Source organism: Calonectris borealis, chromosome 1 (assembly GCF_964195595.1).
Source record: "Calonectris borealis chromosome 1, bCalBor7.hap1.2, whole genome shotgun sequence".
In the NCBI taxonomy this organism is placed as follows: domain Eukaryota; kingdom Metazoa; phylum Chordata; class Aves; order Procellariiformes; family Procellariidae; genus Calonectris; species Calonectris borealis.
The window spans coordinates 186643132-186665064 of NC_134312.1; the positions used below are offsets into that span (position 1 = coordinate 186643132).

The following is a 21933-nucleotide window of genomic DNA, read 5'->3' on the forward strand; positions in this document are numbered from 1 at the left end:
TTCCTCCCTTTTCCTCCCTTTTCCTCCCTTTTCCTCCCTTTTCCTCCCTTTTCCTCCCTTTTCCTCCCTTTTCCTCCCTTTTCCTCCCTTTTCCTCCCTTTTCCTCCCTTTTCCTCCCTTTTCCTCCCTTTTCCTCCCTTTTCCTCCCTTTTCCTCCCTTTTCCTCCCTTTTCCTCCCTTTTCCTCCCTTTTCCTCCCTTTTCCTCCCTTTTCCTCCCTTTTCCTCCCTTCCTTTTCTTTCTGTCTTTCTCTCTGTCTTTCTCTTTCTCTCTTTCTTTCTTTTTTTCTTTCTTTTTCTTCTCCTTCTTCTCCCCTAGGTGTAATGTACACAATCACATACTGGAAGTTCTGGCACAGTTGCATAAATAGCGAAGTTCTATAATGTCCATTTTATAGAATAACTTTCTGCAGATTTCTCTCCTGTCTCTCTTGGTTCTACTAATCCTCCCTCTCCCCCACGACCCAGTCTCAGACAGAAGAGACACAAGCAGAACCTAGTAACAAAGCCACTGGAGAGTTCACGGTTGTCTAGGATTACTGTGTGAAAGGCGTAACTGCCCCTCAGTTCTCCATCCACTAACTGGATGGTGAATTTAGGGTACAGTTAATGGCATTTGAACTCTGCTTTACTACATTTGTTACTTTTTTCCACCATTTTTTAGGTTTGAATCTTGTATTACTTTCAGATTTGGATCTTACTATCCATGCTTGTATTATCACTGTCTTTGTGTTCTTATTGTTTTGAAAGATGCTTATTGAGGATAAAGGAGAGAGGGAAAGTGAGCTTTCTGAAGTGACTTATTCTCTATACTAAGTTTTAAAAAAATTGAATTTAATGTAATTATTTATAGAGCTTGTATTATTTCTGTAAAATTAAAACTAAATTGTAAAGTTATTTGTTAAATTAATTGTTAAATTAATTGTTAATAAATTGTTAAATTAATTAAAATGTTTTAATTAAAATACTATAGAAATCAAAATTTATATAAAAATAAATTTTGAAATAAGTAAGAATACTCCAAGTGCTATGAACTGAATGTATGATTCATTTTGATTAGGCCTTTGAAAACACCCTGAAGTCTTGGGAAGACAAACAGAAGTATGATTCCTGTAAACCCATCATTCGATCTCCCTTGTACCCTCAGCAGGCTGTTGAGTTGGCTACAGAAGAAGAAGTTGCACAGATCCAGCTGTGCTCACAAGCTGCAGAAGAACTTATTACCAGGTACAGTAGAATTAATAAGTTTGGTTTGGCAACCTAGACACCAAGACTGAATTATTCATGCAAATGCATACGTAGACTTAGAAGTGTATATTTTCCCTGTTTTTTTATTAATGTTTAGTTGCCAATCTATCAGTTATTTTATTTTTTAAATTTTATTTTATTTTATTGTTAAGGCTCAACTTGTTTATGTATGCTTTTCTTGTTTATTTCTGTGATTTTTTTTTGTGTGTTTATGTATTTTTTTTCTTGTGAAAACTGACTTTCTGAAGGAGCAGTGGAAATGGAAAACTGGAAAGCTTCTTTGCAGAGAGGCTTTTGATTGAAACTTCTCATTTTATGCAAGAGCAAAAATATATTTATTGAAAAAAACCCCTTAGAAGTCAACTTCAGAAGTCAACAGTGTGGATGTATCCACCTTACCGTAACTTCTCCTGACCTTATTTCTCCTTAAAGCCTTGTTACTCACAATTTCAAAAAGATGAGCACTTTTCAATAAACTGGATTTTTTTAAGAAAAGCATTTTTTTTTAAATCAGAACATTTTATAAAGCTCCTACCCAGTTCATCATTATAACAAATTATCTTAAGCATCAAAATAAATTCTTGGAGTATCTGTTGAGTTGCACTGATAAGAAAGGAATTGAAGAACTACATATTCTTTTTCTACTGTACTGGTGACTTAAGTAGACATAGAAGAGTAATTTAGGTTATAAATTACCCAGTGAAGTTTAGCCAAGACAGCTTAAAAACGTTACTGTTCTAGAGATGGTCCTGAGGTTGTAATTGCAGCTGGACCTCCCGTAATCTCAAATGACTGCAGCCAATTTTAATGTCACATCTGGAGGATATGCCTTGTGAAATAGATGCAGTGGCTTTTAAGATAACTTCAAGTAAATTATCTTAATGAAGTAAGTTATCTTAATGTGCTAGGATTTTCCGCTGTAGTTTATTTGAATTAATAGCCCCAGCATTTTTCGGTACAATTTTTGCATAGCATTTGTGTTCTAAGACAGATGAATGTGTCTCAGTATTTCATAGCAGAATAAATCTTCTCTGTAATGGATATCACTTATATGAGATGCTGTATTGCTTGAAGAGATACTTGTATTTCAACTTTTGTTATAAAGGACTATATTTTTTTAAAAGTATTTTGTGAAACTTATCTCTGTATATTTTCTCATCTGATAATGTGTACTCTGAAGAATTATTCTTTAAAGGAGGTAAGAAATATTTTTCTCTTTTTTTATATTTTTGTAGAATCTGTGAAGCAGCAAAAATACATGGCCTCTTGGAGCAGGAGCTTGCTCATGCTGTTAATGCATGTTCACATGCATTAAATAAAGCCAACCCAAGGTTTCCTGAGGTAAAGGAAGAACAGAGATTTATGTATAAGTAAATAAGCTGTAATATCTGTGTGCTTAAGCTTGTGACACAGGAGCTGTATTGTACTCCCTGTCCCCATATTAAAACAGTTGGATGATAATTCCTGAAGTTTTTATAAACAAGACTTCTAAATATACATACACATGCTCATATTTAAATTAAATTGCTTAACAGATGAATGGATGCTGTATCTTCTCCCCTTTTTTGCCACTTTTTCTAAGGTGAAAGTAAAGGGAAAGTTACTTCCAATTCTGAAGGTGCTGCTCTGTATAGCAGCAGGGAGTCTCAACCCTTCACATGCACAGGGAAACACCCCATAGCTGATGAATTTGGTATAAATTCTAAAATTTATTAATAATACCAGGAATGGGAATTAGGAGAACTGCCTTTTTACAGAAGCATATTGAAGAGAGGAGTCCTCTCCTGGTGTTAGATCGCTATGATGTCTGAGAAGGCAGAAGATGCAGTTTCTGCATTCATCAGTGTCCTCCCTAGCTGATATTCTCTTTTGTGAAAGCGGGACGTTAGAAAGGGACATCAGTGACACTTAAAATGTGGACCTTCTGGGTGTTGTTGCAGGGGGGAGCGAGCAGTCAAAAAGGAGATAGAGAGTTTAGATTAGGGGCACGGTAAGAGTATGTCTGTTCCTTTCGGAAGCAGTCAAGAATTCGCTCCGTCTGCAACGGCGGTCCACAGCCAGGGGTGCTCATCCTGAAGTGATGCAGCAGTGCTTATTAAATCAAGTGAGGTGGTGTACTAATGTAGCTCTGAGCATGAATAAAACAAACTTGGATCAGCAAAAACAATAGGCAAAGTAAGCTCACATCTGCTTGCAGACAACTGTGTAGGCATGTCCCCAGAGACAGAGTGGAGGCATGACAAAGGCTGAGCAAATGCTGTTACTACATACAGGTCAATTCTTGCAGATGCATTCATAGCAATTTTCACGCTTAATTGTTATCCAAGTGCTATGCAGAGAATGCAAAGGGGTGAGGGGAAATGAGTTTCCTGGTTTCTCTCTTCAGACTAGACAATCTGGGTGTTTTCAAGGATTGGACCCCAGAAAGATTAATTAGGTAGAGGCTGTCTATATCTAACCTAAATTTACATATGGTAAATATCTTAGTTAACCTTTGCTTCGTAAAATATGGCTATCAGCTTACTTCTGCTAAGGATAAGGTGAACAATTCGGATCAACAGTTGTTACTAAATGAGGCCCACAACTTTTCTGCTCGCTTTGTCATCCATAAAAATCGTTGATTCATCTCACAGGTGGCTGGTCACTTGATGTTCTTCAGGATTGTATAAGGTCATATTAAATGAAGTTGGGGAAAAGACAGTGAATAGATACTACATTTTTGTTTTCTATTCTCAGCTCTGGAGAATTTGTCAGTGTAGAGCTAAATTGATGTATTTCTCTTAGGAGAAGACGCCTAAGATCTGTGCTGTAAGACCAAAGTATTTATTCTCAATCTGAGAATAATTTTTATGCTTCTTATTCCCCAGAGCCTTACCAGAAACACTGCCATGGACATAGCTGTCAATGTGAAGGCCCTACATAATGAAACTGAATCTCTGCTAGTAGGAAGAGTTCCTTTGGTAAGGTCACAAAATACATGGTTTTATTCTCTCATTCAGATTATCTGTGATTTGTTCTTTGATGATTTTTTAAATTGGTGCAGGATTTATGACCTGCTACAAGAAGCTCTGTAATGCTGATTGGAGGATATTATACTGCATTTGTGGTTTGGATCAGAATGAGTTATGAATTCTTGTCCTAGGTTGGCATCCATCTTACCTCACTTCAGATATCTAAGAGGTCATTGCCTGGGCTTTTCTTTTTAATAGTCAATGGAGAGAAATCAGTGTCCCTGTTGAGGTTGATTCACACTCAGCTGTCTTGGAGGCCTATCTTAGAAAAAGATAAATCATCTTCGGGAGGTTTAGCATTTAAGAGAACTTCTGGAGTTCTATTATGTGACCGTCTTCAGAGTTTAAAGAGAACCTGGGGTGAGAGCTATTCAGACGCATACATTCAACTTCTACAGATCTAATTTGGGCAAGTAAATCTCACCCTTGTTCTAATACCTGTCAAGAATTATTTCATAACCTTTAACTGGTAAGTGTTCGGTAGACCTCTGATGGTACTTGAAGACTTTGCCTCTTCTTCTTTGGCTAGTGTTTCTGTGCCTAAAATGATGAAGGCTGCTCAAGAATTGTTGTACCTGGGTGTATAATTAGAAAATTTCTGTATGTGACATTGTGAAGAAAATAAAGATGTCAGGTTTTCTATGCTGGTTCAGTTTTACATTAAGACGACACTCAGTAGGAACAGTTACATTTTCTTTGGATTCAAAAGCAGATTTATTACTAACGTACTGTTTATTTAAATGTTATAATTAAAAATGGATATAAATACGAATGTTTTCATTTAGCTGAGTTAGGGTATGAAACTTACTGGTGCAGGTTCAGATACCTTTTTACACGAGTGATAATTGGTACGAGTCTATTCCACGGTAACCAGAAGTTACATGATCTAAAGGCTAATAACCATTTAAGTTCTAGAAATAGTCAAAGATTAGGCTCATATGATCTACTTTATGAGTTTTTAGAAGGGAAAGTTATTCATTAGATGTTTTTGTCCAAGAAAAGGGAAAAATCTCTGCTGTTTTTTTCAAATTGCTATTACTAATTCCCCATATTTCAGATTGAATGGGAAATCAAAACAGAGAAATTTGTTTAAATTTTAAAATAGTTTAGGAAGAGGAATTAGAAGACAAGGTTTAAGTTGGTGATGCCATACTAGGACTAGTGTAATCTATCAAGGCAGTCTGGAAAGAATGTTATTATGGAAACCTTCCCACTGAAACATTACCTTTTCTATAGCCAGTTGTGATCTCTCTGTGATGTCGAACTGGTCCCTTGTTCAGGCTCCAAAGCTTAATTTGATTCATTTGTCCATTTCTGATTTTTACATATTGTACTTCTGCTTCTCATTATGGTCTGTGCAAATGTCATCATGAGTCTACATCAAACCCATTTTTTAATAAAAAGGCTGTTTGGAAGATACCGAGATAATCTTCCAGAGATGTGCATTACACTAATTTGACATCATGCTTGTTTAGAACAGTATTTCATAGTCACAATAACAAGGCACCCTGGTTAACCTTATTGCCACGTATTTTATAAATGCTGAAGCTACATGTATGTTGGCCCCTCACTCTATTAAAATAGAGACAGATGAAATGTAATGTGTTGCTTGATGCATCAGTCACTGCCATCATACACTGTTCTCCAAATTATCTTTCTCCTCTGACAAAGGTGGACCTTCTTTCTTCAACATCTTCCTCCTAATTTTTTTTTTTTTGTCTCTTAAATTCTCCCTCACCCGTCATCTCTTTTGTGATCAAAGCTCCTGATAGCAGTAAAATGATGCTTTCGTTGCATATACATACTACTTGGTAAGCTTTTTCTTTGGTTGCCGTTTACCAGCTCTTGAGTCTTTCTGTTATGGCTCCTGAAGGAGACAAAAGAAATGTAGATACATATACAAGGAGACTGTGGTTCCCGCCACCTCTTGTAAGATACGAGTAACAAAGTTCATACAACAGTATTAGCTAGATGACATCAAATGGTGCATTAGCTATAAATACCATTTTTAGTGAAATGATAAGATGGGACAATGAAGCTGATTTGTGGAATCTCTCAAATGGTTATGGCTGGAATACAGTTTGGAAAAAATAAAAAATACTATGTTTTGTCTAGATATTTCCAAAGGCACTACTTCCATTTTTGCTTTTTAGAAAACATTTCCAGTCTGGAACAGAGCACAATTTTCCAGTGTATTAAGGGAGAAGTATAAGAGAATTTTTCTTTTCAACTGAATGAAATTATCTGCGCTCACTGAAATAAAATATTTTCATATTAAAAATTTCCTTTGGGAAGGAATTGAAAAAACCCTTTATTTGCATTGTTTCATTCATAGTCTTAGTTTCCATCTTGGAAATAAGAAGCTTTCCCAAGATGTTGTAAGAGGAGAATTTACCCTAAATTGCTGACTCTTCCTTTACCAGAATTTCACTATTGTTTTGGGTTTATTTCAGGAGCAATATTGCCAATGCATACACTTTCTTACCATCAGATGAGAGTTTTTTTGTCCCCAAGCAAAATGTTTTCCTTTGAGAATCAACCAATTAGATAAGTGCTTGTTGAGAAAGACATAACTCTCTGCTTCACTCATTTATGTAAAATAGATGACTTCTTAAATAATTTTTAAAAATGAAAACAAGAGAAAAGTTGTAAGTTCTTCAAAGACAAGTGGATCTGCCACTGTGCTCCAAATTAACTGAACTGTTCAAATTGAAAAAAAAGAGAAGGCAAAAGAAAGATCAGAGTCTGCTTATGGGCACTGAATTCTGTGAGCTTCAGAAGAGAAAATAACACAATAGCAAGAGGGAGCTTATATTTCCAGTAGCAGCAATAGCTAGCTAAAGATGGTCTCTCCTTTGAAAGGTAGTAACATATGCAAACTATTGAAGCAAAGGAAAGAAGTTTTTATTAGGTAGGATAAATTAATGGGGGTTTGTAATTTATCACCAAATCCCCACAATGTCAAAATCTTTTTCCAGCACTAGAGATCAAAGATTCTCTTACAACTCCATTTTAAAAATGCATTCACTAGGATATAACTTAACTTAATTAGATCCTTTCAAAAAGATATTCTGCACTGCTTTGGGACTACTTTTACTTCAAAGAGGGAAAAAGATGTTGTTAGTGATTCCAAGCAACTCATTCCAGGATTCAACCCTTTACGTCAAAATGGTGTTTCAGCAACCCCAGATAAGCCCAAAACAGCTTTGCTAGGGATCAGCAGCCTGCCTTACCTCTTCCTCACAGGTTCAACTCACACAACAGCTGCAGAATAGTTTTCAGACTGGGGTTTTAAGGAAAACTGGTACCTCCATGGGGTTCCAAGTGTTGATAGAGCAAATTCCCATAGGTCAGCAAGTCCCAAGTTTTTTACACTGCTATCACTTTCTTTTCATCTTTGGCCTTCGCTGATATCTTTGGCTTTTTGTCTCCCGTCTGTGGTTGCAGTCATGTCCCTCTTTCATGCCTGGTCCCCATTCCTCCTACCCTCAGCCAGCAGCAGTGGCTATCACTCCATGTCTCACCTATTTAGAAGGGGTAGTGCAGGTATTGTATCACCACTGGAAGACCTTTGGGAATAGAGCATCTTCAGTAAGATTCATTTCCTCTTACTTGACCATGAGAGAGTGATCTATCATATGAAGACATCTGCAAATAATAATTCAGGCTTACTACCATCTATTCAATTTTTTTACACCACTTTTCATACAAAGATTTTCCAGGCTCTTGTTCTTCTGGTCAGGTTTTATCTCCCTTGTGCTGGTAGTTTCCATTTCTGGTGTGTTCTAGTATTGGTGTTATCAGATAACTTTTGCTCTGTGAAGACTCAAGAGTGCAGAGAATGATGACAGTGATTGACTAGGTCAAGCTAGGTCCAGTTGGTCTGCACCAAGCCTCAGCTGCCCCGGTCATCCCTTTGTGGTTGGGACCATACTAAATGTAGTGTCAGGGTGGTCTGACCCGTCTCTGAAGGAAAATTTAATTTGGTAAGTTTATTTGTTTTCACCATTCATTTACACTTACCGTGAAGTAGTCATCTGTTTGTGTGTGGTAACAACATATCTAGATTTAAATGTTATATGTTAACAAAACTAAAAATACTATTTTTCGGCCTGTTTATGAACAGCAGTTAGAAGCTCCCCATGAAGAGCTGTTGTCTGATGCTTTGCACAGCGTGGAAATAGAGTTGAGAAAACTTGCTGAGATACCATGGCTCTATTATGTTTTTCAACCAAATGATGATGAGGTGAGTTTGATTAATACTTCTTGTTTCTAATTGAACTTAATTTTCTTTTGATAGGGAAGAGTAAGTTAGAAACCCTCATGATCCAGAGAGGCAATTTCAGTAGTAACCATGTTTCTTCTTTCATGCAGGATCCCCCTCTGGATTATGCTAAAAGAAACAACAGAAGTACAGTGTTCCGCATAGTGCCAAAGTTTAAAAAAGAAAAAGTTCAGAAGCATAAGACCAGCCCTCAGCCTGGTATGTGTTTTGACATTACAAGAAAAATAGTAACATTTGGGGAAAATGTGATTTTATGAGGTTTTTTTGTAAGAGCTGAAATGATGCACTCTACTGAAGAGTAAAGTCAAAGTGAGAAGCAACTGAGCTAACTGGCATCTTCATTAGGATGAAGATTTCTTTCAGTGCATTTAGAAAGCATTCAGTAGGACCCCAAGACTTCCAAGTGAACTAAAGAACTACTGCGAAAATATTTAGATAGTCTTTGCTGGTGGTTACATTTGATTAACTCACAGCAATACAAATTGTAGGTAAACACATTGTTTCCCTGTGAAGCTCCAATTCAGGTTTTTCAGCTTAGTTTCACAAGGTGCACAATACCTTTTATCACACTGGTTTAATTAACCAGTTATTCTTAAATTTCAGGTAGGTTTTAAGTTCAGCGAGTGAGACAAATCACAAAAGCCATGATAGTCAATATTGATTTTTTTTTAATTAGAAGAAGTTGAACAAACTCCACTCTCCTCTCTTCCCACTATTATCCATGAACTTAGTTTCTTAAGATTATGTCCAGGAGTTAATCAATGATCAGATGGTCCTAAAACTGTTTCTACATCTTTGTCTTTTTAATGGATAGCTGGTCAAAATCTGCAAAATCTTGCAGTTGTTGATCAGGCTTAGATTTCAGATTAGATTTCAGATTTCACTTCATTGTAAAACTAATCAGCATTGAATGAAGTTGCAAAATTATAGCAATAAGTACCAAAACTATTTTTTTTTCTCAGCAAATGTGGTCTTATTAGGACTAATGTGGGCAACTAACCTTGGAGAACAATGTTTTACAGAGAGCTTATTAATGGCCTGTGTAACACAGTAGCTTAAAGAATACTTGTTGCATTAATTAAGAATACTAGAAAATGTTAATTAAAACTGGACTTGCTTGCTGCCATTGCTATATTTGAGGTATGGTTGATATTTTAATTTTACATGTTAATTAGTTTTTGAAGGCTTCTCCTCTCCCTGGATGACTACTAATAAATTAATGGTATAAAGCAGAACAACATTAGACTTTGCGTCACTGATCCTAAGATGGTTTAATGTGAATTTGTTGGGACATGAGGCTTTAAAGGCTTTACTGAAGAAAGTGGAGTAAAGCTGAAAGCATGGCTGCAAAGCAAAGAACCCCAACTTTGTTTAGATATTTTCTCATGTTAACTGCTAACCTGTAACCTGCATGTAAAGAAGAAATTGTCAGTTTTTGTGGAAATGACACCTCTAACCTTTCCCTTTGCTAGCACGGCAATTCTACTCTGTTTTCCACTCTCTTTGGCCTAACCTTTGCTTGTGATGCATTTGAGCATGTAGAAATTAAGGGGGTTTTGCTCTTAACTTTGGTAGTTCAAAAATGGGGCACAGATGAAGTTGCTGCTTGGCTGGATCTGCTCAGTTTGGGAGAGTACAAAGAAATCTTCATCAGCCATGACATCCGAGGCTCTGAGCTTTTACATCTGGAAAGGCGAGATCTTAAGGTATTTCCTTTGTGCTACTTTTCTGCTATTGACCATTTTCTTTGACAAAACAACAACCAACTTTTCTTCTTTCCCTGCACTTGTTACTTGCTTGTAGCTTGGCTTATACTGGGCAAATATGCAATAAACTAATACACGCTGTCCTTTGGCCTGAATTTCTGAAGTGCTGACTTCTACTCGTAACCAAGAATATTTGTGTTATCTGAAATTTCCTTTTTTTGCACTTTATGTAGAATTATGTAGAATTATAGCATTATAGTTTATGTCAGAAGGCTTAGGAAAAGCACGTTTGGTATCTTACTGACATTAGCATAATATAACGTTACTTCAAGAGTTCATCGTTTCCATTAAACAGGATCAGTATGGATCAGTTGAAGGTGGTGATAATAATTTTGAGTCTATCTACTGCAAAGTCAGCAGCTACGAGCAGCTGACCTGCTTCAGGTGATTTATTGTATATGTATTGGATATAGTGGGTGTGAGAGAGATAAGCAGCCTAATAAATTGTGGCATTGAACTTAAATAGCATTGGTGTTTGTGTGTTAAAATAGACTTTCACAATAGGTTTTCTCATCTCTGACCAACCTCTGCCTGATTTTACCTTTGTAGATTTAAAAAAGAGCACTTTCTTTTGTCTCCAAAATGGTAAAACTTTCTTCCTCTGAGGTCAGATTGATAAGTTTTGCAGGGAGAAACGTTACCTAGCAGTCTGAGGCTGTTATTTGAGCTTGCTGGTCTTTTTCAAGAATGACTTAAGTGCATCCATTATATGTAATAAAGGCTATATCTTTGGGGATTCATTACATTACTTTTTCCGGGAACTCAGTAGTAATGAGTTCTTGATAATGTGTTTTGAAACTGCTTTTAGTACATAAGAGAGGAAATAGGATATTGTATAAATCACAAACATTTACATTTAGAGTGCAAGTCATTGCTCTAGCCACAGTGCACTAGTCTCCAGATAGAGGCAATACTTTCATACAAACGTGCCATTTTTTGTAAAGTTTCTTATATAGTATGAAATCCTGACGTTATAAAGTAGTGCTTGCATTGTGTGACTGTTGCAGTAGAATGCAGCTGCTGAAGACAGCTGTGTTTGAGATGCTCTGTTTGGCTGTTGCGTATTATTTTACCCTTCAGTATTAGATCGCCTAAACTTCTTTCCATGGAAGTTAAATTCCTTTCTTTCAGGATAGTTCCTGACATGGAGGGACAGTTTCAGGACAGTCCCTCTCTGCAAAAATCTAGAAATAGAAAACTGTCCAAGCAATCCACCACAATGTTCCAGTGATGGATATTGCAAGTCCCTGTTCTGAATGGGCACTGAACAAATTTAAAACTTAACTAGGAAACTCAGCATTGCACAATGCATAGGTTTGCTAAAATGTTAAGAAATCTTAAAAAAAATCAAGATGTCAAATTTGTTGGAATAAATGATGGTGGGTAAGATCAGTGTTAAACTAGACATGGCTTCTGACCGTGCCTCGTTTCTGATAAGTACCAATTTGACTGCATGCCCAGAAGACTGGCACTTCAACCAAGTAAATATCTGCAGCAGGGTAATCATCAACCTGTCATCCCTGTTGCTAAGATTTATGCTGATTCAGCCGAAATAAAACCCCACCACAAAGGCCTAGGCCCTGAAATATCTAAAAGCTTGTCTTAGATAGAGCCTACAGAGAGACAGACTTTTACTGTCCCCTCTATCTACTGCTGCCTGGAAGCACATACGAGGTTTTAAATTGCTCAGCATAGCTGGACGAGGATTGCTCTACGCAAGTTGCCAAGGGTATATCCTGTGCTAGCAGAAGTCTTGCTCTGGAATTGCCCCATCTGCTCCTTAGCAGAGCTGAGAGCTTCCAGAGCAGTGCTGTTCGTAAGGTAGGCCAGGCATGGCTTGTGCTCTATGTAGCAATGCTGAATTTAAATAGCAGAGCTTAGCACTCGTCCTGTTCATTACATACGGGGCATGATCTCTGCAGGGAGCCAATTAAGGATGGCTCAGGGAGCCTGCAGTTTCTGACCAGTGACATGAATTGGTGTCAAGACGTGTAATGTGGTACCTAGGAAATGAGGAACACATCACAAGCTGCCCTGTTAATTTTTCCTCCCTTTGGCTATAGAGGTGTGCAGATGACTCTTCAGCGCTCTTGCGAGCTATAATCTGTCTGCAGCCTCTCCTTCAGTGCGAGGCTTGCGCTTCCTGCCAAACTAAATGGGCTCCCCATTGATTCACAAGCTCTTAAGTCATGTGCAATAGATTTACCTCTATTACCTCTCATGTAGACAACAGGAAAAATTGTTGCCCATTTTAATTGAATTCTCTGGGCCCACGTTCCTTTCTGTGGTCAAAAGTAGAGATGAAAAGCAGTACAGAAAAGGATTTGATGAAACTCTATTCCTTTGCACGCGTAACTGAAATAGATTGATACGTTCACTGAAGAATAGGACACCTCTAATTATATTTCTGCGTAGTTTGTGGATCCCATTCTCAGTTAGCTCTGTGTGTGGCAACTGGCAAATGGAGAACACCTCGAAGAGGAACCAAATACCTCTCTCCACCCGGCCCCTGCAGTAATACCCTTTCTCCAGCCTCCTATGGCTGATTTTATTTAGGGGAGTCTTAGACTTTTACACCTATGTGATTATCTTTCCCTTGAGGAAAGGCTGAGCAGTGAATTGTGAACTGTGCTGTAGAAACTGTAGAAAGCAAGTTTCTTGTGATTTTTTTTTTAACCTTCCTTTATGAGCAAACTTATTGAAAACTAGGCTCTCATTTTTCTGCAGTAAATACCAGCGTTTTAGCATTGATAATCTTGTTCCTATGCACACAATTTAGTAATAATCAGAACTGCAACATATTTGGTAGGACTAGGGTGACATCTCCTTAGAGCTCCATAGCGATGTTGGTTTCTTTGGAGAAAGGGTTTCCATGCCTCAAGTCAGCTTGATGAGCAGTGCCAGTCAAGCTGAAGTCTGTGCTGAGGACTGCGGCATTTCATCTCTGTGTTTCACAGTAACGCGTTTGCATGGAAAGTATTTTGTAAGATTTGTTAGACTTCGGGCATGCTTTTGGGCATGCTAGATGGCTTTTGACACTGGGAATGCAAGTAGGGTAGGTTTCTCATCTGGAAGATGTTAATATTAACATTGTTTGGTAGTATTACATCGGTGGTATGCTTGGCCAAAATCTGGGGCAAACCTGGAATAAATGGGTTCTTGGCTAAGCAGACAGGCAATCACTGTAATATAATGCAAAGAACTCCTGAAAGCTGTTGCAAGAATTTTTGTCAGCTTTTTCTTGCCCAACCTTTCTTTTTCTTTTTGAGAATTTTTTGAGCCCTACCTGCTGAAGGCCTAGAGATGCCAAAGTGGTTTGGCAGAGCAGAAGGAAAGGTGATCCTGTAGTTTTAAGGCCATAGTTGGGGAAAAAGAAGGACTATTTTCTCTCTCGAACTCTAGCTAGAGTCTTGTCTTCAAAACCATATTGTAGTCAAATTGAATTTTTGTTAATTAGATATCAATTAAATATGGACAGATTGTGTAGATCATGGTGAAACTCATGCATGCACAAAAATGCAGAGATCTTTGGGGTTACTGCTTTTTGAATGATGCATGATATGTTGCTGGTTTAGTCTGAGATGAGAGAATTTCTGCAAACTTTCGTGCATCAGTAGTAAATTGAGAATACTAGATAGCATCTAGTGTCAGGAATGCATAACTTTTAATTTCCTCCAAACCAAACTATTACACAAGCATAAAAATTTAGAGTTTATCTTGTTGGTTGGTTTTTTTTCCCCTGGAAGTGTGGCAGAACTTATCAAAAGGGTCCCAAAAATTGTGATGAGGCTCTTGAGACTTGCTGTTCTGATCTACGTTACAGCAACTTCAACTGGAACGGAAATAAAACTGAAATTTCTTGCCTTTGAAACATAGGCGTTGTTGACGATACTTGTAAAGGTTGGTGGAAAAGGTGGCTGAATTTTCTGGGAATTTCATAATACGATTCTTTCCTCTGATCTTTGAAGTCTGGCAGCATCTCGCTATGTTGCTTATCCAACAGAAGTTCTACTCGTGAAAAATGTTTGTTCTAAAGAATTTGCAAGTTCTTAACCTTTAACACGTGTGGCTTCTTGTGGTTTGGAAAGTATCCTTATGGGTTTTTCCTTATGTAGAATTTCCTCCACATAGCAACTAGGCTATTTCAGTAGTTTCAATAGTCGTGTGTGGTTTTGATTCATTGGAAAATTAAGTTTAGCATAAAAAAGAAAATATTCTCCAAATCTAAAATGATAAATTTTACTGTCATTATGGGATGAGTTTAACAGCTACTACCTACATCAATTCTCTTAACTTAAAAATTAGTACTACATTTTTGTATAAGTGAGATGACCATTAGCGGAAACAAAATATAAATTGATGTAATGTGGAAAATCAGAAGTGTTTTTTCAGATGGGTTTATGAACAGCACTTGATTGGGGGACTTCTATGAACATATCTTGAACTCTTTAATGCTGACACCTTTGTGCCAAAGTGCTGTAAAAGATGGTCACATATTTATAGTACTGACAAGTTTTCAACAGAAGAAACAACCAGATTTTTTTTCATCTCTAACATAACCAGAATTCAATCTTGACTCTCTTAAAATTAATCCAGCTGCTTAATCTGTGCTGTGCTACATTTACAATAAAATAATTCATTCATGCCCATTTTACCACCCCTTTCTTCCTTTGGAGAAATGCAAAATTAATTGCATGCTAACACTTTTAAGTAATACAAAGTGCAGATTTTCTGAGGTTTCTGTGGCTGTAGAAAGGTAGATACAGTCTTTGTGTGGAGTAGGTACAGAATATTATATATGGTTTCATTTTTCAGTCTGTATGAGAATAATTATTTCAAGCTGCTTAATTATACTCCCTTCCTTTTAATGTCTTTGTAATGGAAAATTTTCCCATTAAAATGAAAGGATTTCTATTTCAGAAAAATAGATAGTGAAACTTTTCTAAGTTTTTTTTTATTTAATCACAATCTATTTACATAAGGTTTATTCTACAAATAACTAGTGTTTGACTCTGCCACTTGCTCAACATCACTAACACAAGGATTTTAAAGAGTTTTTCAAAGCTGGGTTTCACAGATAAGGAAAGCAGATTTCCACCAAACTGAGCTGAAAATTCATTAGTGCAGTTGGGGATCATTAGCACAGCTGGGCATCCCATTCTGCTCCTCTGACCATTGGACCAGTCAAAATTGAAAAAGGGTGTTGCTAAAGCTGTTATTAATGCTGGAAGAGGTTTGCTGCAAAAATTTCTTGTCTGTTGTCACTCATATGGAGGTGGGTCCCAGAAACCAATATTAGAAACATTTCAGCTGTTGCAATTGCTTTAGTGGTGGCTACAAGGAGATTTACGCTTGTGCTTTTTACATTTTCCTTTGGGATATGTCATGTGACCAGGTGACCCGCCTAGTGGATGAGGGAAAGGCAGTGGATGTGGTCTACCTGGACTTCAGTAAAGCCTTTGACACTGTCTCCCACAGCATTCTCCTAGAGAAGCTGGCGGCTCACGGCTTAGACAGGTGCACTCTTCGCTGGGTAAAAAACTGGCTGGAGCCGAGCCCGGAGAGTTGTGGTGAACGGAGTTAAATCCAGTTGGCGGCCGGTCACGAGCGGTGTTCCCCAGGGCTCAGTACTGGGGCCGGTCCTGTTCAATATCTTTATCAATGATCTGGACGAGGGGATCGAGTGCTCCCTCAGTAAGTTTGCAGACGACACCAAGTTGGGCGGCAGTGTTGATCTGCTCGAGGGTAGGAAGGCTCTGCAGAGGGACCTGGACAGGCTGGATCGATGGGCTGAGGCCAACTGTATGAGGTTCAACAAGGCCAAGTGCCGGGTCCTGCACTTTGGCCACAACAACCCCATGCAACGCTACAGGCTTGGGGAAGAGTGGCGGGAAAGCTGCCCAGAGGAAAAGGACCTGGGGGTGCTGATTGACAGCCGGCTGAACATGAGCCGGCAGTGTGCCCAGGTGGCCAAGAGGGCCAACGGCATCCTGGCCTGTATCAGAAATAGTGTGGCCCAGCAGGAGCAGGGAGGTGATCGTGCCCCTGTACTCGGCCCTGGTGAGGCCGCACCTCGAATACTGTGTTCAGTTTTGGGCCCCTCACTACAGGAAGGACATGGAGGTGCTGGAGCGTGTCCAGAGAAGGGCAACGAAGCTGGTGAAGGGCCTGGAGCACAAGTCTTGTGAGGAGCGGCTGAGGGAACTGGGGTTGTTTAGCCTGGAGAAGAGGAGGCTGAGGGGAGACCTCATCGCGCTCTAGAACTACCTAAAAGGAGGTTGTAGTGAGGTGGGTGTTGGTCTCTTCTCCCAAGTAACAAGCGATAGGACAAGAGGAAATGGCCTCAAGTTGCGCCAAGGGAGGTTTAGACTGGACATTAGGAGAAATTTCTTTACTGAAGAGTGGTCAGGCCTTGGAACAGGCTGCCCAGGGAAGTGGTGGAGTCACCATCCCTGGAAGTATTTAAAAGACGTGTAGATGAGGCCCTTAGGGACACGGTTTAGTGGACATGGTGTGTTGGGTTGACGGTTGGACTCGATGATCTTAGAGGTCTTTTCCAACCTTAATGATTCTATGATTCTATGTTTCTGAGAATTTTTCTTCCAGCTCTGTAATCGAGAAGATCCATGTTAGGAGATGTAACCTTTTTGGAATGAAAAGCAAATGCTTACCTTTTCTGTTGCTCTCTAAAGGGAAGTTGTCCTACATGCCTGTAGCTGTGAGATCCACTTTCCCTTGAGAAACTGGAGATGTGTGTGTTTGTTGATTAAAACAGACATCATAGGGCCTCAGATCAAGTGACATTGCTGGACAGAAGCTCTAATCCATCACATCCTACCAAGCATTTGATTGCTGTATTAGAGAGGAGGGGGAGATTGTTCTTTTTTTGCCAGAAATTGTGAAAGATTTTTGTACTTAAAAGTCAAGCGAAAGATGTTTTTGACAGATATTGCAGTGTCTTGGGTTGTCATTATTGCAGGTAAGTAATTTTCTGTCTGCAAGACAGAGAGGGATTCATTGTATGTTCTAAGCAACACTTGCTAGTGCCATAGAATCTTTTCCGGTTAATGTTGATTGCAGTGAGCACATTTCTAGACATTTGTTGCAAGGCTACATCATAATCAATGTTTTGGGTTTTTTTTCCTTTTTGTAAATAAACCTTCTTTTTCTTTTTCTCTTTTTTTCTTTTTTTTTTTTAAATTTCTGTAGGACCTGGGGATAACGAAAGTGGGTCATATGAAGCGAATTCTCCAGGGAATTAAAGACCTCGGCAAGAACACCCCTTTGTATGAAGTGTAATTATGCTGGTGCTCTCCCTAGAGAGAGAAGGGAAAGTTGCTGGAGAAGCAAAGCTGTTGCAGGCACTTAGCTGTCTTTGTAGTTTACTCTATGGAAGAATAAGCACTGGTGTGTTTGTACATGCTAGTATCTCTGAATTCGTGTATGGTGAAGAGCTTGCTGCAAGCGTACAAAAGGATTTGTGCCATAAAAAAGGAAAAGGTGATATGTTCTGCAAAGACGTTTTCTTGGTGGCCAGTTTGGATAAGTGCATTTTGGTAAATAGATTGGTTTATGGTGAACTGCACTGACCGGAAAATATAATTGAGAAATGATTGCTTTGCTTACATGCAGCTCAGTATGCCTTTCTCTACACTGCAGCAAGATACCTCTGTACAGCATGAGGTTGTCCGGTTATCCTTCCAAGGCGTAGCTTCATAAAACCTCCTGTGCAGGAGACCGAGAGGTTTTGGAGGTTTAACACGTGAGCCTGGCAGTGCCGCAGGTACCCAGCACTCACTGGCGACGCAAAGGTGGGGAGAGATACCTTGTGATACCATGAATGCAAACTATAATGCATGGTGTGCCTGCCTGAATCGTCTGTTGTTCTGTTGCATGACACATCGGATACTTTAAACACTTGAACAACTTTTATATCGGTTTGAATGAGATTTAATTTATTACTATTTGAGTGTCTTTTTTTTTTCCAGTTTCAGGCACTTTTCTATTCTTCAGTGTTGTGTTATGCCTAAAATGTGTTCTACGGCAAAGGATGTGTGGGTGTGGAAACTTAGCATTTGTGCCATATTCAGCAGATTATATGCATTATATATGATTGAAACACTGTACAGTTAGATTTTTAAATATACCATGTACAGAAGGTATATCAAGTAACTAACTTACGAGTATTTTTGAAAGACCGGTACCTCACAAAAATATCAGTTGGCTTCCTGCATGGAAAATGATAAAGAATTTTCTCATGGTGCATTTTAATGTAGTTACTCAGTTATCTTAAACATCTGTAGCATATTTGAACTTTTAGGCACTAATGGTTTTATTTATTCTATTGTTCAAAAAGCAGGTTGAAAGATGAATGAAAAATTTTTACAGGCAAATTCATTTTATTTATCAAACATAAGAAGAGTTTTAAAATGTAGCAGCTAATTTGATTTTTGTGGGGTAAGCTTTTACTCATTACTAATTTACTATTAATTTAAAAATGCCTCTGTATGCATTCTACATCGGTAAATCATAAAAATTTAAAAAACTAACTCTAAGGTTTTACACTATGCATGCAAAGATGAATCACATGCAAGATAGTAATCCATGAGTGTAAACAGGTTAAAAAACGAAACACATCTTTGTTTAGAAATTGCATTAGACCAGAACTCATAAGGTTATTTACAGTTTACTTAAACAAAACATAGCTTCATAATTGAATTTCCTGGTTAATTTTTCACAAAAATGTTAGTCTAGTAGAAAAATAATTTGCATATATCTACAAAAAGAAATTACTTAAATGTTTGAGATGAGATGATATTGCACCACCTGCCAGAAAACTTGCACCAAATCGCTGTCTCCTTGCTGTTCCTAACAACGTGTCATTACAGCATGAGGAACACTTGACTTTTACTTAATCAAGTAGCTTTGATATTTCTTACCGGTTAAAGAGTATCTTAATACCTCTTTATGTTTTCCTGGTAGGCAGCAGAGTAGGGTTTCATTTGTTTTTTCCAAAGCTTATTTTCCCCGTTGAAGAGGCCAACGTCAAGTACTGCATCCTGGGTTTGCCCTCCCTTTCTCATGAGTATGATGGGAGTCGTCCCTTGGAAAGTAAAATCTATTCCCCTCATTGTTTCATTGCAAAAAAAATTTCAAAAGGAGCAAAACAGGCTTTGTTTATATCCAATTATAGTACTACGTGCTCTTGCTGCTGTAGGTTCAACAGGCACCACTCTGGGAGCTCTGAGGACATAATTGATTATTCTGGTAAATGTAAAGTAAAACGCTATGTTCCATTAGGTTTTCCGTAAAAAACAAACCAAAATCCCTTTGCCAACTGACATGATTTTCATGCTGTTGTATGAAAAGCATATGCAAACAATGGGAAGTTACGCAAACAAGAAAGAAACTTTATTTTTTTTTAATGTACTTGACATTGACCCCTTTAATAATGTTCAGATGGCATCCGTGAAGTCTTTGCAAGTTGCATTTCCTTTTCTCTTTGTTTCTCCGTAAGCTACGCTATATTTTAATGTGTGGCAGCATTCTAAGATATTGATGTTTTGGTAGACTATGTAGTTAATCTTCCTGGTCAATTCAAGGACATAATACATGGAAGAACTTTCTTTGCTTTTCTGATTGTAGGATACACTCTCTTTACAACTTAAAACTTTCAGTCTTGCTATATGCAATGCGTTAAGACAGGCTATAGAACAGGATCTCTTCAGGTCGCTGTAGAGGTCTATGCTGAGTATATTAAAAAATGGGAGCTGCTTTTAGGCAGGGAAAATGGGCAACTGGTGTTTGTAACGCAGCGTTCTTATGGCACTCCTCAAATTACCTCAGTATAGGACAACTGATCACTTGTCTTTGTATAGTTCCATTTTTTTAAATGACCACCAAAGAATTTAACTTTGATTGTCCTAAGCAGAAGGTTTTTTTAAACATGCAAGTAGAAAAAAAATTGTAAGCATCATTTATGCTGTGTTTATGAGATGCCCAGGAGAGCAAATTTTATGCAACTCTATGCCTTAGACTAGTGTTGGCTAGCAAATCCAAATGCGTCTGACAAGGAGGCTCAAAATATTATACGGGATTTCTCTGCCGAGGTCAGGGGTCGTAGCTGCGTTTAGTGATGTGGCTTTTCTACAGAAAGACTTTTGAACACAGTGTTACTATCTCATGATTATTGTAATTTCCAAGTATTGGGTTTTTTTCTTACTGCTGTAAAAGTCCCAGCTCTTAGAACTGAGGACATACATAGCTACATTTTTAATGAACTGAATTCTTTATAATTTAATCCTGATGCTTAAAGTGCTTCAAAGCATACATCCCAATATTTCAACAAAAATAGGATAATCACATCCCCTGAAAGTAGTTATTTTTTTAGAAAACAAGTTATCCCAATAGATCTTGTGGAGCCCGACTCAACGTGCTACATTCATCAAGACAAAAAATCACTGTACAAGGTTTACTGGGTGAATTTTTTTCCCCTAGTCGAATACACTTAATTTCCATGGTCAGTCAACATACCTTAAAATCTGAAAGGAATACAGAGCAATTGGCGTGTTTTTTGAAGTGGCGGGTATTCATAAAGATGGAATGCCCTACACCTCAGAAAAAGGAAGAAGAGAAATGCATGTTTTCAAATGGCAGCAGATTGCTAAGTGCGTATTTCTGTTTTGTCATTTTCAAATAGGATTTTTCCAGTTCACTGTATTCAATTGCTGTAGCAACCTCTGATTCGGGTCATGCAAGTATTGCCTTTATAATGCCTAATGCCTTCTTCTTAGAAACTGAATGAAATCAGGCAGACTCATGGTTGTAGGTGTTTGGGGTTTTTACAATACTTTAAAGAAAAAACTTGTTAAAAAATGAATTTTTTTATATGATGGCAATTGCAAATTTTCTTTATGATACATTTTTATGTATTTGCCCTTAATCAATATTTTTCTCCTGAACATCTCTTTCTTTCAAAGAAAAATATTTTGAACTTGGAAGAACAGTAAAATGTAAAGCGTGTGATCAAAAACCGTCCCAGACTATTTCAATCCAGTATTTCTTACTTTGGGACTGGAGTAAACATGCTTGGTCCAGTAAATAATAAATAGAAATCATCTTTCTCTGTCTATCCCTGCCCAAAGAAATTCATACTGCAATCTTGTATAATTGTAATTCAAACAAAAGGAATTGATTTTTTTTATAATGGCCCATTTCATATTTTCCTATGCTTTTTTGTAGAGAAATAGATAACCTGCCAATTTTGACTTTTTAATTGAACTCAGTGATGCCAATTCACTTAATGAAAATTTCATAATGCCTTGATAATGAACAGATCTTATTTCAAAGGTAAAATTATCAGTGTTTTTCAATGCATCTAGTCTTCCTTTCAGGAAGACTGGCAGGAGACCTTTTTCACATGTAATGGAAAATTAATACATAAAGCAAATATGAGAGGATGTTCCATAGTCCTACTTTAAAAATAGATGTAAAACTACGTATTATACATAGATAATTCCACAATGGACATGTAAGACAAAAACCCCACAGTGATTCCATTTTGCTTGATGCTTCCTATTAATGATTGCATTACTAATGTTTACTACTGTTTCACCATTGCTCTCC

At 37.8% G+C, this 21933-nt stretch overlaps 1 protein-coding gene across 2 annotated transcripts in view; it reads left to right on the forward strand.

The window, feature by feature from the left end:
• Positions 1-18469, forward strand: part of DGKH (diacylglycerol kinase eta) — a 156860-nt gene extending 138391 nt beyond the window's left edge. The window contains exons 24-30 of one of the 2 annotated variants that reach the window (XM_075139334.1): positions 1059-1225; positions 2482-2587; positions 4114-4206; positions 8384-8503; positions 8632-8740; positions 10118-10248; positions 17518-18469. In XM_075139334.1, coding sequence (XP_074995435.1) covers positions 1059-1225; positions 2482-2587; positions 4114-4206; positions 8384-8503; positions 8632-8740; positions 10118-10248; positions 17518-17607 — 816 coding nt within the window. In that variant the 3' untranslated portion in view covers positions 17608-18469. The remainder of the gene's footprint in view (positions 1-1058; positions 1226-2481; positions 2588-4113; positions 4207-8383; positions 8504-8631; positions 8741-10117; positions 10249-17517) is intronic. The other variant, XM_075139323.1, reaches the window with a different exon arrangement.
• The last annotated feature ends 3464 nt before the right edge of the window (positions 18470-21933 follow it).